Below are 16396 nucleotides of genomic sequence, written 5' to 3'. Positions count from 1 at the left end.
TAACTCTGGAGACTATTGATGGTTGTTACAAGGCTGCTCACTCTGGTCACTACTGATGACTCCACGGGTGATGCTTGAGGCTTTTCTTGGCTTTGGGGAATTTTCTTGTTTTGAAATAAAACAGGGCTCCCTGGTGTGTCCTGGGGCTGGGGGCAGATGGGGACAGGGGGCTGGTGGAGCAGCTACTCACGTAGTTGATGACCTTGAGCTGCAGCGAGGCGGCATCCAGGTCATACAGCTCACCTGCGTGAGGGTCACAGTGCTGTGAGGGGCTGAGCATGGCTTCACCCTGCCCACACACCCCTCCCTGCCCAGTGTCCCCCCAGGTACCACAGAGCTGCAGGATCTTGCAGTCCAGGTCACTGTAGCTGCTGTCAGGTGCCTTCTCAGCCTTGGCCAGAGAGGTCTGGGAGGAGCTGGTGGAGAGGCTGACCTGGGGCCAGGGCTGCAGCTTCTGCAGGGCTTGCAGGCGCCGGACTGCCACCAGGGCCTGCAAGGTTGGGCAGAGGGGACAAGGAGCAGCAGGGCTGGGGGAAAGGCTGGCAGGTGCCCAGGTGGCAGGTCCACAGTTGAGAAGGAGTCACTCACGTGTCTCTCTAGCGCACGCAGGTTCTGCTCGTCTGAGTCACTCAGCTGGCCACAGTGTACCTGGAGCAGGAGTGGGGTCAGGACCCTTATGGCCAGGCCCTGTCCCCAGAGCCCTACCCATGTTCCTGCACTCACCAGGATGACACAAACCACAGCCCCACTGTTCTTGTCCACCAACGGGATGATGAGCACTGCAAGCAAGAGAGGGTTGGTCCCAGGTGGGCCCCAGGGACAGCTGGAGCTGTGGAACTCAGCTCTTGGGGTGCATGACCCCATTACATCCTGATGTGTCATGACCCAGCCAGTCAGCCAGTCAGCCAGCCATCTCTTCATCTTCCCACCCATCCATTATCCATCTGCCCACCTCTCTGCTTCCTTGTCCCTGAGAACACCTCTCAGTCCCAGTGCCCACCTGTCCCTCATGCCTCCATCCTGTTTCTACCCACCTGTCTATGCAACCATCACTCACTCACACACTGCTGTCTGAGCCCCTGCCTCTGACCACCCATGGACCATCCATCCATCCATCCCTCCCTCCCTCCATCCACTCCCATCTCAATCCCCCTCCCTGTCCCACCACCCAGCCCTAGGCCCACACCCCCATACATGGGTGGTGCACCAAGAGCACCCTTCCCACAGCTCCCACCTTGCGTGCCAGCGGCCAGGGGTGCTGCCAGGGGTCCCAGGTGCCGGCCAGGGAGCTCAGCAGGGAGCAGCCCCCCACATTCCAGCCGCTTCTGCTTCTGCACAGCATCTCTGTGGGGACAGGGATACTTTGAGCAATCCCTGGGAAGGTCAACCCCCAGGAAGGGACAACTCCCTGGGCAGAGACACCCACGGGACAGGGACAGGCTCAAGGACTGTGCAACACGTGTACATATGTGTGTCCTTGCATGCATGCACAGCCCCTGGACACAAATGTATGTGCTCCTGCACGCACACAGCCCCTGTGCCAACATGTGTGTCCCTGCACATACACATAGCCCCTGTGCACATGTGCATGTCCAGGATGAAGAGGATGGGAAGGGACAGCAGACGGCCACAAGCATGGAGATGGAATGGGGATGGAGATGGGGACAGGGATGGAAACCCTCCTGCCTTCCATACACAGCATGCCTGTTCATGCACTCCAGCTGGGCCACCCCTGTGTGCCCATCCATGCCCAGGGCTGGGCAGGGGGCCGAGCTCACCTGAGCTTCCCGTTGGGCGGCAGCTCGTGGGGGGGGTCATCGCAGAGCAGCCGTGTGTCCCCATCCAGCAGGTAGATGTAGACGTGCTCCTGGGGGACAGGGGCAGCCACACGTGTGTGCACAAACACGTGAGCACAGCCACAGGTGTGCACAAACACATGTGCGCACCCACAGTGGCACATGCACACATTCACAAACCCAGCCCTGCCCACGCACAGAGCCATGCTCAGGTGTGCACAGGTACCTGTGCACGTGTGCCCCATTCACACCCACCCATGGCTGGGGAGGCTCATGGCATGGCACTGGCACAATGCCCAGCCACCACCAGCATCAGGGTCACCAGATCAGGGCCACCAGCAGCCCCAGGGTCACCACCAGCACCCTGGGGCCACCATGAGCACCAGGGCCACCACCAGCACCACCCCAGGCTGAACCCCAGCATCAACCAGCAGATAATCCACTCTCTGCTCCCTCCAGGGCTTCCCCCAATCCAGGGAGTCTCAGCGCCCCCATAATCCCACCCAGCCAAGGAGGATGCTCTGCTCCACATCCCTCCCAGCCCCCCGGGGATGCAGATGCATCCCCCACCTACCACGGCGGGCAGCAGGGTGACAAGGGCATGGCGGAGGGCATCGCGCAGGGCGGCAGCATCAAGCGCAGCCCCCAGGCTCAGCAGAGCATCCTGCAGGGACAAGAGCAGAGCAGGGGCTCACTGGGGGTTGATTCCATGGAGAAGGGCACTGCAGCACCCACCCTCTCTGACCCCCACCATGGCACAGGTCCTTCTGCTCCCAGACCCCTTGCAGTGGCCTCCCGTATGCCTGGTGCCGTTTTTGGAGCCAAACCCTCCTGTGCTGGTCAATGTCCATCATGTGGGGAGGTGGGAGGTCCCAAAAAGGGAGAGGAGGCTTTGGCACTGAGCCACACTGCCCTCAGTGCTAGCCATGCCATAAAGCATCAGTGAGAAGAGAAATGAGGCAAGGAGATGGATTAAAGCTCATCGGGGGATTACAACCCCGTGGAGGGCAGAGGTGTTAGGATGGACACATGGAAAAGCTGGGGGACACATGGAAAAGCTGGAAGGCACAGGGGGCTCTGTGGTGTGACCCTCCCAGCTCTGCTCCTGCCTCCAGCCTTGTCTGGGAGACTGGGATAAGGATGATGTTATGATGGAAACAGTAGATGCTGGGAATCAGACTCTGGATAATGGCGTTGGGATTTGCTCTTCCTCTGGCCCCAGCTTTGCCAGGTGGCTCCAGGCTCCATTCCTGATAACCAGACCTGGGGACTGTCATGCCTCCCATGACCCCATCCAGGACAGCAGCCCCGTGCAGGGCCATGCCACCCACCCACCCTGGGAGCATCCTTGGCCACAGGGCCAGATCCACGTGGCACTGGGAGCGTGGCTGGGGGTGAGGGTGCTTCCGCTGAAGACATGGGCACTGGATGTTATTCCAACAGGGCCGCATCTCCAGTCATTTACTCACACTGGAGACACATGCACTGTAGAATACAGCCAGGCCTCAGCCAGGTGGCTGTCCTGCCGTCCCTCTGTCCCACCAGATCCTCCACAGTGGCCCCCTGGGGCGGGGGAAGATGGGGCAGAGCCTGAGCGGGTCCCTTGGGTCTGCTTGGGGCATCAAATGCCAGTGGCATTCCTGGTGTGGGGATGGACAGGTGGCAGCTGGACATGGGTGGTGGCTTTTTTAGGGCTGGAAATACAGGTCCATCCCTGAAACGGTGAGGGGAAAGCTGCAGGAGCTAAAAGAAGATATTCCCAAGACAAAGAGACAGCAGCAGATGCTGGCAGGAGGGTTTGCAGCCTTGCAAGAAGGTAGAGAAAGTGAGGGTGGGCTAGGAAGGACATCGCACTCATTCCACTTATCCCACTCATCCTGCTAAAGTGCTTCTCCCACTCACACCAGCCTATTCACTATATTGATCCAGTTCATCCAACTCATCCCATTTGATGGCTCATCCCACTCAACTCCTTGCCCCACTTGTCCTTCCCATCCCACTCATCCCACTCAATGGCTTGTTCCTTTCATCCAGCTCAACCCACTCATCCCACTCAATGGCTCATCCCATTCAATGGCTCGTCCCACTCCTTCCACTTGCCCCACTCATCCTGCATGTCCCACTTGTTCATCCCACTAATTCCATTTGTCCCACTCATCCCACTCCCAGTCCACATCCTCCAGCCCAGAGCAGAGGTTCACCCCAACACCCTCCCACCCTGTCCCCCAGCCCAGAGAATGCTGCAGACCCACTCTGGAGGCTCTGCCAGGACAGAGCCTGGGCCCAGAGCCAGCACAGCCAGAGCCACAACCACAGCCACATCCCAGTTATTGCCATAAACAGCCTTTCCCTTTGCTGAGGAGTCCCCTGTGTCCTATTCCCAGCAATCCACACCATCCAGGCACTACTCCAGTTTGGGTGAGGGCTACTTCAGATCCATCACTACTCCACAAGTGTCAGGGTCTTTGGATGAGGCTGCATTGGCACACACATCCCCAGCCCCAGTGGAGAGATGAAACCATCAGCAGACCATGCCTGTCACCAGGAATGTCACTGGGATCCACACAGCCCTGTACCTGCACCCAGTGGGGACCAGAGCTCTCCCAGGGAGAGCTCCCAGCACCTGCTCTGCATCCCAGCTTCCATGGAGGGCAGAGCTATGGTAACACTTCCCAAGGGGGCACAGGGGGTTAATTAACATCACTAAAACAGGAGAAAGCCTAGAGGGATTGCAATTCCTGGCTGCTGGAGCAGAGTCAACGCCCTCATCCCAGGTGCTGCACATCCAGCAGCTCTGGAGGGAAATGCTGTCTGGAAATGGGCATGGAGAGAGGGCTTTGGGAACAGATCCAAGGACAGGGTCTGGGAAGGGGACACAGCATAGCATGGTATCACTGACAGCCCCAGGAGCTGAGGATGCTGCTCCTGCCGAGCAGGTGAACAGCACCCTGTCCCTGCCCTGTCCCCATGGTGCACACACCTGCTCTGTGAAGTCCCCACCCAGGAACTGCTGTCACCGTATCTCTGGCCCAAGAGGACAAGGATACTGATGTCACCCTGCCAGACTCCCTGAGCTGACAGGGTGACCCACAGGATCTCAGTGCTGGCAGGAATTTTGCCAGCTCTCCTTGGCCAGCATCCCATGGTGGGTGCAGCACCAGAGCCACATCTGCCTCAGTATTCCCTGGAGCCAGTGGAAGATTAATGACACCATTCATCTCCTTGGAGTAAGGATTTGTCTCTGCTCCAACATAGACACCCCCACTCTGGCAAAGCCAAATCCTGCCACAGGCCAGCCTCCTGCTCTCTCCCTCGTGGAAAAGGGCCCATTCTCTCCCCTGCTGTTTTTGCCCTTCTTTTCCCTTTCGATAGCTGCAGAAGCATCCTGCTCCCATGCATCCTGTCCCACTCAGCACAGGCTCCCAAGCCCCCATCCCAGGCTTCCATAGATCCTGCTGGGATTTAAAAACAGTTTGGTTTTTTTTTTATCACATGGAATTCACCAGCAGTGAAAACATGACTTTTTTCAAGAGGATCAGCACTGTCTGTCCCGTGGCACCACCCACCCCCACCAGCTGTGAAAGCTTGGTTTGTCCTCCCTGGCACCCCCAGCTTCTCTGGGTGTTTATGAAATAGAGAAATCCCATCCTGGGCAGCTTCCTCTCCAGAAAGGTTCATTTCACACCTGCCATGTGCAGGGTGGGGGCCTGGAGGAGGAGGACACTGATGTCACAGGGTCTCAGGTCTCTGAGCTCGCACCCCTTCTCCTGGCCTTGCTCCTGGGAGATGAATGGAGGACCCCCAAGGGTGAGGAGGAAACCCCTGGCAGCAGGCAGAGGCTGGATCTGTGCAGTGAGGCACCCACTGGGATGTCCAGCCCTCCTGAGGGACCTTGGGGTGTCTCTCTGATGGGGACACACCTGAGCACTCACTGAGTAGAGTTTGCATGAAGCAGAACTCAGAACTGGGCCCTGCCTCCCACTCTTTAACCATGGGAAAGCAGGCCCAGAGATCCAGGAAGCAATTCCAGGTGCCTGGGAGCATCCTGCTCCCAGAGGAGTGCTGAGCAGGGCTGCAGCACCCCCAGCCTGCCTTGCAAGGGAGTGCTGGGCTGGGGAGGCCCCAGATGGATGCTGCCATCGCTGCCAGCACCCATGGGTGCTGATTCTACAGGGAATGCTGGCAGCAGCCAGGCTTCAGTGGCAGACTCCTGCCACAACCCTCCCCAAAGAACCTCGAGGAAATGAATCATCTCCCTGCCGAACTTCCAGCCCAGCTTTGCTGTAAAGATTCCAAGTAAATGATCTGCCAGAGGTGACCGCTTGAGCTTGAGGCATCCACGGCACAGTGAGCTCTCAGAGCTCACTCGGCTCCTGCCCTCCAATGGGACCTTATCCATCTGTGAGCACAGGGAAAATGAGCCCAATTAATTTTGGCAGTGGATTAGTCTATTAGCCCCTGCCTGAGAAATGACCTTTGGGATGGAGCTGGACATCGCTCTGTCTGGACAACTTCATCCCCAGTGTGGGCCCCAAATCAAATTAGAGCTTCCAAGATGCTGAGTGGGCAGCACATCCCAGTGCCCACATCCCATGCCGATGTTTCTCAATGCATTTTGCAGGTTCAGGTTGCAAAGGGACTGGGATGCTTGGGAGTGCAGAACACAGCAAGGAGGGGTCTGGGGCACAGCAAAGGACCCCCCTGCTGCCTGTGTCACCAGCCCCAATGTCTCTCACAGAGGGTTTGCAGACTTCAAGGACAGGGGAGCTGCTCCCCAGGGAATTCCCTCCCAAGCAGAGCCCTGGATAAGGAGGGTGATCATGTGGTCACCTCATTGCAAGGCTGAGAGCCAGTGCTGGGGGCTCAGGGCTCCCTCCCACTGAGGTCTCTTCAGATAGGGTGCATTTTTAGCCACCAGCCTCTGGATCTTGTTACATTTGACAGGTGAAAAGCAAAATCCCGTTTGGATTCCTGGGAGGCAGCCTACCTCCACCTGCAGAGACCCTCACCTCTCCTTGTGTCCCACCTGCAGGGTGCCTGGCTACCTGTCCCTGTCCAAGCGCTCCCTATCCACCACAGCCCTGCAGGCAGACACACCCACCCTCTCTCTGCCTTTTCCCAGCCCTTTCCCCTTGCCAGGGAAAGTGATGGGAACCATTTTCCCCTCCTGCCTCCCCTTCAAGGAGGAAGATGCTGCTCCAGGACCCCCTTTTGCCCCCACCCATCACACCCCGAGCTGTTTCCAAGTGCACGGGGACAGATGTCCCTGCCTTTGTCACCTCTCCAATGCATGGCTGCAGAGTGACAACACCACGGGGAGCAGCTGATCCCCCTGGGCCTCCAAGCTGAGCCACAGCTGCCAGCAAACACCCAGCCCGCGCCCGCGCCGCCCTGCCCAAGCATTTGCCGAGCAATCTGGCGGCATTAAAAATATCCCAAAATATCCCTGAGCCATGATTCATCCTCCTCTCCCACCTCCAGCAATGCTGAGCCGCCCCAGCTCCCTCCAGCCCTGGGGGGCTGCTCTCCCCTGGCTGCTCTGGCCGTGGTGGTTAAATATAGCCCGGCTCTGTGGCAACACCGGGCTGACAACCAGGGGCAGGGCCAGGCAGGAGAGCACAGCTCTGACACCGGCCATGGATGGGGAAACTCAGCCAAGGAGCAGGGAAGCAGCTCCTGAAGGCAGCAGGTCACCAGCTGTGCTGTGGGCAGAGTGACACTGCTCAAACCCTGTCACCCTGTTCCTGTTCCCCACACCGCTCCTTCCCCTGGGGCCAAAGCCACGATTTCTCATGGAATCCTCCCCACAGAGCTGGGCAGCGTCCCTGTTTCCACCACCCAGGAGCATCCCTGATACTCTTCAGCTCTGCCATCCCACTTATGGGATGTTACACTGCTCAAACCCTGTCACCCTGTCCCTGTTCCCCACATTGCTCCTTCCCCCAGGCCACAATTTCCCAGGGAATCCTCCCCACAGAGCTGGGGGAAATAGAGGCAGCATCCCTGTTCCCACTCTGCCAGGAGCATCCCTAACACCCTTCAGCTCTGCAACAGGCTGTTACACTGCTGACACCCTGTCACCCTGTCTCTGTCACCCTCCACACTGCTCCAGGCTCCTTCCCTCTGCCCCACAGTCACAATTCCCCAGGAAAATCTCTCTGTAGGGGTGAGAAAACAGTGGTGTCCCCAGTGCCCCAAAGCAGCATCCCTGAAAACCCTCCAGCAGTATCCCTGGAGCAAGGTGCAGGGCAGCAGAGGATGGAAGGATGGATGGAAGGTAGAGCTGGCAGCTCTGCCCAACTCCAGTTGGGAAGCCATCCATCCATTTCCTCTCAGCACCGCTCTTAGTCCCAAATTACATTGCTTTAATCTAATCAGGCAGCAACAACCTGCAACACGGTAGCTCCTTAATTACCTCATCTTTTCCAGGGGGATAATGAGGGCAAACAGGAAGGAAACACTTCTGGGATATCTCTTGTCTCCTCATGGTCATTTGCCTGGGGTCCTGCTGCAATGTATGGATGGGAAGCAAGGGCTGAGGTGCAGGACCCTGTCATGGAGCTACCCTGGCACCCAGTGATCCAGGCTGAGGCTTCCAAGGGCTGGAGGACTCAAATCTGTGGAATCAGCCATCCCAAAAAAACACACAAGTAGCCCTGCATGCCTGGGCCTACCTCAGTTTCCCTTTCTGTGGAATTTCCTACCTCAGTTTCCCCACCTGCAAAGGGTCTGCTTAGAATGGCACTAGAGTTTGGTTCCACTAGAGGTGGAATGAGCCGTGCTGAGCCCAGTGTCTCCCTGGAGCTCAGTGCATCCCTTGCCCTGTGGGATCTCAGGATTTGAGTCCCGGGATGCAGGGCCCCCGAGACCACCCTTGGGGGGCCCGGGAGTCCTGGAATGCTGCCAGAAGTGTCTGGTGGCAGGACTTTGACCCTACACGGGAGACGACACCTTTATGAAGATAAGAGGGCCTCACCGGGGTGAAGGGTGGAAAGATTAGCTAATTAGAGGGTGAGAAACAGGGTTTAGGATTTATGTACAGGGGGGTTTAGAGGAGTAAGATGGAGGAATTGGGGTGTGTCCTGCCCTCCTTCTTCTTCCTCCTCTCCTCCATCTTTTTTGGCCACGGTGGCACCTTTGGATTGGTTATTACTAAGAGTACACCAAGCTATAAGAATAGATGGTATTGGGGAAAAATGATAAATATTGTATACGTGGCAAGGGGTATAAAGATACGTGGCGGTCCGTGGGACGGCACAGTGTGCCCATGGCTGACTGCTGAGCGGATCTTTGTTAGGCTGAAAGAACATCTTTTAGATAAACAATTAATAAACATAAAACCAGAAAGAAGAACTGAAGCCTCTTCTCGTCCTTCGACACGCGGGCTGCCCCAAGGCCACCCCCGGGCCTTCCAGGCCCCTCAAACAGCCGAGATAAACCGGACATTGCCCCATCCTTCTCCTCCTCACCCATACATCAGCCTGGCTGGAGCCTGGCATGCTCACACTGCACGGGACATTTGCACATGGAGTTTCTACAGCCTGGAACCAGACAGATGTCATTCCCTGAGGACCCCATACATTCTGAGTGGGAGGTTTGCTGAACCAAGCAAATTTCCTAACCTCTGGCAGCTCACAAGCCCTTGGGGTGCTGCTGGCCTGTCCCCCCACATCCTGGCCTGGCCTCCTGGGGCCAAGAGAACTGGGCTGGAGTCAAGGTTGCTTCCTGTTGATGTCCCTTTGTCGGGCGGGACAGCAGCCACACTCCTCAAGGATTTCCGTCTCCAGAACATCGTGGCCTTCTTGGAACAGCAGGCTCGGCCACCAGCCTAATGATCTGTCACTAGTTTGTCACTAATTAGCTCATTATTCTCAGAAAGAAGTGGTAAGGGCTGGGGGTCTCACTGTCACTTTTGTCTAAGCCAGTCAGAGAGGGGGAAAGGGACCCCCCTCAGCCCGGTGTCACTTGTCCCTAACTCAGGTCAGGGAGGGACACGTGGGCCCTCCTGCAGCAGCTGCAGGAAAGCTGCTCCATGGTTTGGGGAATCCCTGATATGCAGGTGCTGCCTTCACCCCAAAGGACAGAGGCATCCTGGCACCCAGCTTGGGGTGCTGGCAGTGCTGGGAGAGAGGTGGCATGATGGCCATTCCTGGGACATGGCATGGCTGGGAAAACTTCCCTGGCACACAGTCCCCTTCCCATCCATGCTGGCTGGGTTTCCAGGACTTTCCTAGATGTTTTCTGATGGATTAGCCATGCAGGGCTCTCCGTGCCTGGCTCTGCTTGGGATCATCATGGCAAAGCTCAGGGGATGCAGTCAGAGAGGGCTCAGGGGACATGTAAATCCCTTGGGGGGATAGGAATCAGTGGGGTGGGAAGGGGGACGCAGCATTCCCACATCCATCCGTGCAGCCCCTCCTGGCATGGCTGGTGCTAATGGGATCTGCACAGTGATTAGGGACCTCATTTATCAGACTCTGATGGGATCTGGGAAAATTGAATTCCTGGCCATCTGCAGCTGGAGAGGAATTCGATTTGGGCAGTGCTCCGGAGCAGGGTGTGGGGGGCTGGGGGCTGCCAGAGCTGCTCCACCAGGGGATTCCACTCTGTCTGTACAGGGACTGCTCTTATTTTCCATGCCTGGGAGGGTCTGATGGTGGGATGCAGCTCTTAATTGCCATGAAGGGGTCTAGGAATTGGAGTGTCTCACTGCTCGGATGGGGAAATTGAGGCACAGCCAGGAGAAGACCAAAGCCCATTGCATGGCAGAAAGGGTCACAATGCTGGTGTTTAATAGGTCAGCACCCAGGCAGCGGTCTGGCCTCCAGCCCCCCCTTGTCTGGGGGGGTTCCAAAGCTGTGGCCAGGGCATCCAAAGGTGCCAGACACCCTGCATCTGCCAGAGCCAGGCCAGGAGCAGTGCTCTCTCCTGCACCAAGAGGAGGGAGACTTGGGAGCTAGCACTGCTCCCCGGCATTTTCCACCCCATGGCTCTCTTGGGCAGGTCCCCACCATTCTCTCCCCCACATCCATGGAGTGGCCAGGGTGGGTATGCATCAGGATTCAGCTGCAAAGGTCCCAGGCCAGTCCCCAGATCCATGGACTCAGCTCCCAGAGGACCACCCTCCAGAGCCAGGCTTGCAGGGGATCCCAGCCCACCACCTCCCTGCCAAATGTCACAGCTCGACTCCAAAAAGCCAAGGTCACCCACGGGGCCTATCCCATTCAGGGGGAAGATGCCACCATGTCATCCTGCAACAGGAGCATCCTGTCCCAGCTCTCACTGCCCAGGATGCAGCAGGACTAATCTCCTCCAACTCGTTCTGCTTGGGGTGCAGCAGGAACATCCCCATCCCAGCTCCCCTGCCTGGGGTCCAGCAGGGCATTCCCACTCCAGACCTCCCTTCCTGGGTGATGTCACGGAGCATGAGAGCACTGGAACCCATATCCCAAACCCCACTGCCCATCAAAAACCAGCAGCAGGGCACTGCAGTGCCAGCACAGGCAAGCCTCGATCACTCCTTGATCCCTGATCTGTGGGGATCCCAGGCCTGGCTGGGAAACACCGTGCTGCACCCCGCCATGCAAGTTTGGGGATCCAGCTCTGTCCCTGACCCTGGTGAGTGTGGGAGGAAGCCAGCCCTGCTGCATGTCATGGAAAGAAGCCGCCACGGCCCTTTCCTCCCCTGTATTGCCCTGCTGATGTGTTTGTGTCTGCCAGAGGAAACGCAAGGACAAACGCCCGGGTATGCATGTCCCCTCACTGGCCTCAGCAGGCCCTGGGCCCACTGAATGTGGCTGGCCCCACACGGGGGGAAACTGAGGCAGGAGGAGCCCCGTGGTGCTGGCTGAGCCCCCCCAGTCCCTGGCAGGTCAGTAAAGGTGCCTGACTGTCCCCCACAGCCCCTCCTGCTTCTCCAGGCTGTGAACATGTATCAATTACCGTTTGATTCATGACCCAGTCTGCCAGTAATTGCATTGCAGCTCGTGGCAGGGAGGGAGAGCAGGAACAGACATTCTCAGCCTCACCCCACTGCTGGGTGTTGGAGGGGAATAATGCCCCAAGCCGTATATACCCCCTATATGCCCTCCAGGCTCGGGGATGGGAGTTCCAGATGCAGTCAGCACCCAGGACACCAATGGGGAGAGGGGTGCTGTGATATTTTGTTGGGGATGAGCTGTTCCTCATCCCCCCTAGGCTGGGATGTGCTGGAGAAGGGGCAGGATCCATCCCCACCACTCACTCCTCATACACCCTGGGTCACACCCCATTGCCACTGTGGCCTCACACACTGGGGCTGGGGCTGCATCTCTGCCCCACCGTGTGACCACTCCTCCTCCTCCTCCTCCTCGTTGCCACACCAGCACTGGGTTAAAACCAGCCTGCCCACCCCCTCCCTATGGGTGCATTTTGTCCCTCCCAGGCTGGAAGTTGTGGCTCCCTGACCCCCCCCCACCCCAGATCCTCTTGGGGGGCTGTGCCCAGCGTTCAGAGCCTGCCCAGCTGCCAGCAGCCTCCTGGGTCCGGCCCAGTTGGGTTCTGGAGGGCTGGGACCCACAGGGATCACGGGGACCCCCGTGTCCCTGCGCTGGGCGGTGAGCAGGGTCACACCCCACCGCCGTGCTCAGCGACACTTCAGATGTCCCCAAGCCGCCACCTTCCCATCCGGAGGGGGAGGGGGGCTCATTTCCCCCCGCCCGGGGCACACTGGCCCTGCTCAGCTTCTTTCTCTCCGTCAGCAGCTTTCGGCAATTTCCCAGAGAGCGTTTCCTTCCCTTCGCTTCCCAGCTTCAATCTCCAGGTCCTCGCTCCTGTCTTGGACCTGCAGCCCCCTGGAGCCCCCCAAGCAGCTGTACCCCCGGGGGGACGGAGGCCACGGATCTCACACCCCAAACCATCGGCACGCAGGGCAGGGATCCATCCAGGCGAACAGAGGGGAAGAACCCCCCTCAAGTCACCCCCTCCCCAAATTTGGGTGTGCTCGAAGGCGCAGGAGCAGGAGGGACCAAGTGTTTTCCCACTGATGCAGCCTCCATCTCTCCAAAATGTGCAGCTGGTGTAAGGAGGGTGGGGGGCACAGGGCTGGGTGCTGCTGGGGGTGCTGAAGGGGCTCTGTCCTTCCCCGCACACCCACCCCGAGGTCTGGCAGCAGGATGGAATTCGCAGCCGAGCTCTTGAGGCTCCCATGGCCAGAGGGGCGAGGGGGCACAGGGAAGGGGGGACTCCAACCCCCCCAGGAAAATGAAACGCCCAGGCATTCCCAAGCACACCGCACCCCAAAGCCCCAGGGCAGGATGGACCCCTAGCCCGAGGGCACAGCTCCCCCGGGACCCCCATGGTGTCCCCTTCCCCAGGGTCGCTTACACTGTCCTGGAGAGTCCCCATGGCGCGGCCCGGCTCCTGGCGCGGCTGCCGGAGGGCGTGAGGGTCCCCCCGGGACCGAGCCGCCCCCCTCCCTGCCAGTCCAGCCCATTTCCTCCCGGGATCCCGCCGGGATCCGCACCCCCCAGCCCGCTGCCTCCTCCCTGCGTGTCCTCGAACCTCGGATGCGGTCGGGGCGGGGGGGAAGGGACGACGGCACAAAACGGCACCGTCACCCCCGCCTCGGGAGCCCCATGTGTGCCTCAGTTTCCCTGTCAAGCTCTCCCCGTGGGGTTCAGAGCCCCCCACCGAAAAGGGGGAGACAAGCGGGTGCAGAAAGCCCCCTCCGCCCTTGGGAAGGGATGGGGGGTCCGAGCACGGCGAATCGGGAGCCCCGACTCCCAACCCCGCCCCACAGCGTGAACGCGGGGATCCCCCCACCTCCGGACCCAGTGGGAAGGGAGGCCGCGGGAATGGGGTCCCGGGTGGGAGAGGGGGTGAATCGTGTGTCGTGGTCTGGGAGGGTAGGAGGGCGGAGGGTCCCGGCTGGGAGGAGAGGTGCTTGGGGTGGGGGTCCCCAGCAACAGGGCAGGTAAGTCGGGTGTCCCAAATGTCGGGGGACGTGGGTGGGGGTCCCGGGTAGGAGCGGAGGGAAGTCTGAGCGCCCGGGTGGGATGGGGCGGGGGAATGGGGGGTGGGTTGAGGGTCCCAGGTGGAACGGGTGATAGATAGCTGGGATGGGGGTCCCGAATGGGAGGGGATGCGGCTGGGGGTTGGAAATCCCGGTTGAGAAGAGGAGGGTCCCGAGAGGGAGGGAGGGAGGTGCGGGGGAGCCCTCGGGGTGCAGGTCCCGACGTCCCTACCTGTAGCGCCTCGGGGCCGGGAGCGGCGTCCCCCGCCCGCAGGAACCCGCGGCTGAAAAAGCGAAGGAGCGCGATGAGGAGCCGCGGCACCATCCCGGCACCATCCCGGCAGCATCCCGGTCCCGCGCACCCCCGCACCGCCCGCGGGCTGCGGGCACGCCCCCGCCGCGACACGCCCCGTCACGACACGGCCGATCGCGACACGCCCCGCACCTGCTCTGCGGGGCTCCGCGGGGCGCTGGGAAGCGCGGATGGGTGGGGGCTGTGGGGCGGCCGGGGGATCGGACATCACTCTCCAGCCGGGGGTGGGGGTCCCCGGGGTTGAGAGGGTGGTCCCGATGTGGGAATCGGGACGGGATGTCACTCCCCGGTGTTGGGAGGGGGTCAGGGGTGGGAGTCCCAGTGTGGGGTGGTGAAGGGGGAAACGGGAGTGGGGCGGGGGCGCCCATGTGTCGGAGGATCAGGGCATGGCTCCCCATTCTGGAGCTTGCGGGGCAGGTGCCGGGGGTGCCCTCACGGCTCTGGTATCCGGGAGGGCAACAACCCCCCTCCGTGTTAAACCCTGCCCTCCTGGAGATCGAGCCAGGAGTTTCCCCTTGCCCCTTCTCCCTTCTGGGGCGTGTTTCACCTCCCAATAAAGAGACCCCTGTCACCTCAAAGGCTGCGCCTCACGTTTGGGTTGGGGCAGTTTTCCCCTCATCCTCCCTGACGGAGGGGCCGAATCTCATCCCTTCCCTCGCCCTGGGGTAACCCTGATGCAGGGCTCAGAAAAGAAAGCCTCCCCTGCCCCTGCCCCCCCATCCTATAGGATACTGCAGGGGGTCCTACCCAGCGTCTTGGATAGGGAGGAACCCTCATCCTGGGAACCCTTTATAGGGTCTGTTCACCCCCACCCTCCTATATTAACCCCCCATTGCCTTCAGTGAGGACTGACACCTCCTCCCGTCCCTCCGGCGCTTACAAGGATTTCGGGATGCTGCCCCTACCCCAATGGCCCCAGGGAATCTGCACGGAGAGTGGACATCCTCAAGCCGTGTGACACGACGGCCACATGCCACACGGTGAGAGGAATATCGCATGGTGAGAGGGATATCGGCAGTGTGATAATCTCCATCCCTCTCCCTCCTCCTTCTCTGGGCAGAAGAGAATGTTCTAGTCTGGAGGAGGATGGCCTGCTCTTCCTCCGGATGCCGGGACTCCGGTGTCCCCAGGCACTCCCGTGTCCCTGCACCCTGTATCCTTGCCCCTCCATGTTCCTGTGTCCCTGCAGTCCTGTGTCCCACTCCCTGCCCAGGCACCCCTGTGTTGCTGCACCTCTGTGTCCCTGTCCCCAGGGTGCCCTTCAGGGACAGGGTGCCCCGAGGCTTTGCAAAACCCCCTGGCTGGGGGTTTGCAAAGGACTCCTCTCACGGTCTCTGAACCCTCACTAGGACAGGTGGTGATAAGGAAATGCCACCTCGAGGCAGGGGCCAAGCAGGGTAGAGTTTAGGGACACTGCATGCTGCACCCTCCATCTTGCTCCCTGCTCCCCAAGCCCCGGGGAGCCGGCCCGGGGAGCCCAGAGGAGGCTCAGGGTGGGCCGGGGGAGGCTCAGGGTGGGCCGGGGAGCCCGGGGGAGGCTCAGGGCGGGCCGTGGAGCCGCGGGGCCATCTAGCGGCCAGAGCCACCAGGAGCTCCCGGCCCATCCCGGACCCTGCCGCAGCGCCCCGGCCGCGGGCCGGTTCTACCCTGCGGGTGACACAGGGCCATGGGCGTCTCTCGCCTGGGGTGGCACAGGATCATGGATACCCCTCAGGGCAGCGGCTCACAGCGCCCATCTTTCTGATTAAGACACCACCAGAGCCGCCAGATCCCCGAGATCAGGCTGTGGAATCCCCCGCTCTGGGGTCACCGTGCTGCAGGTGGGACCAAGTGTCACCCCAGCCCGGACAGGTCTTGCTGGCACGGATGTGGGTCCGGAGATCCATGAATAAAGCAGCTGGGAACAGCAAGTTCCCTGTGGGGCCAACAGTGAACTTGGGAACACCCCAAGGAGCTGGGTGCTGGCAGGATCCATGTCCTGCCACCTGGCACAATCTTGTCACCAGAGCCACCCACAGCAGCTCACAGCCAGCACAGCTGCCCAGGGAACACAGAGACATTGCTGGGCACAAAGACACAGCATGGAGCTGTCCTTTGGGCTCGCCCAGAGGTGCCTGGGGACAGGGGATGGGACACAGGGGTACAGGGACACAGGGCATGGGACACAGGGGGTGGGACGCAGGGGATGCAGGGACACAAGGGTTCAGGGATATGGTGGGGAGGAGCTGGGGGACAAGTGGTGGGACACAGGGCACAAAGGCCTGGGGACAGAGGGAGACACAGGTACAGGGACAC

At 60.1% G+C, this 16396-nt stretch overlaps 1 protein-coding gene and 1 long non-coding RNA gene across 3 annotated transcripts in view; both read right to left on the bottom strand.

Annotated features, from left to right (window-relative positions):
• The window catches only part of PDE2A (phosphodiesterase 2A), a 42245-nt gene that overhangs the window by 9665 nt on the left and 16184 nt on the right, over nucleotides 1–16396 (bottom strand). The window contains exons 2-9 of one of the 2 annotated variants that reach the window (XM_005487153.4): nucleotides 14021–14072; nucleotides 2371–2460; nucleotides 1779–1867; nucleotides 1235–1344; nucleotides 724–779; nucleotides 589–648; nucleotides 331–490; nucleotides 191–243 (exon numbers count right to left, since the gene is read on the bottom strand). In XM_005487153.4, the coding sequence (XP_005487210.2) occupies nucleotides 191–243; nucleotides 331–490; nucleotides 589–648; nucleotides 724–779; nucleotides 1235–1344; nucleotides 1779–1867; nucleotides 2371–2460; nucleotides 14021–14072 (670 nt within the window). Of the gene's footprint in view, nucleotides 1–190; nucleotides 244–330; nucleotides 491–588; nucleotides 649–723; nucleotides 780–1234; nucleotides 1345–1778; nucleotides 1868–2370; nucleotides 2461–13160; nucleotides 13197–14020; nucleotides 14073–16396 lie in introns of those variants that run through there. The other variant, XM_074536126.1, reaches the window with a different exon arrangement.
• Nucleotides 5229–13154, bottom strand: LOC141728282 (uncharacterized). The gene is made up of 2 exons (XR_012579199.1): nucleotides 9241–13154; nucleotides 5229–8612 (listed from the first exon to the last, which is right to left on the bottom strand). It is a non-coding gene; the product is annotated as an uncharacterized LOC141728282 (long non-coding RNA).

Source organism: Zonotrichia albicollis, chromosome 2 (genome assembly GCF_047830755.1).
Source record: "Zonotrichia albicollis isolate bZonAlb1 chromosome 2, bZonAlb1.hap1, whole genome shotgun sequence".
In the NCBI taxonomy this organism is placed as follows: Eukaryota; Metazoa; Chordata; class Aves; order Passeriformes; family Passerellidae; genus Zonotrichia; species Zonotrichia albicollis.
The sequence above is the reverse complement of the archived record's forward strand: the minus strand, read 5'-3'. Positions and strand labels throughout refer to the sequence as shown.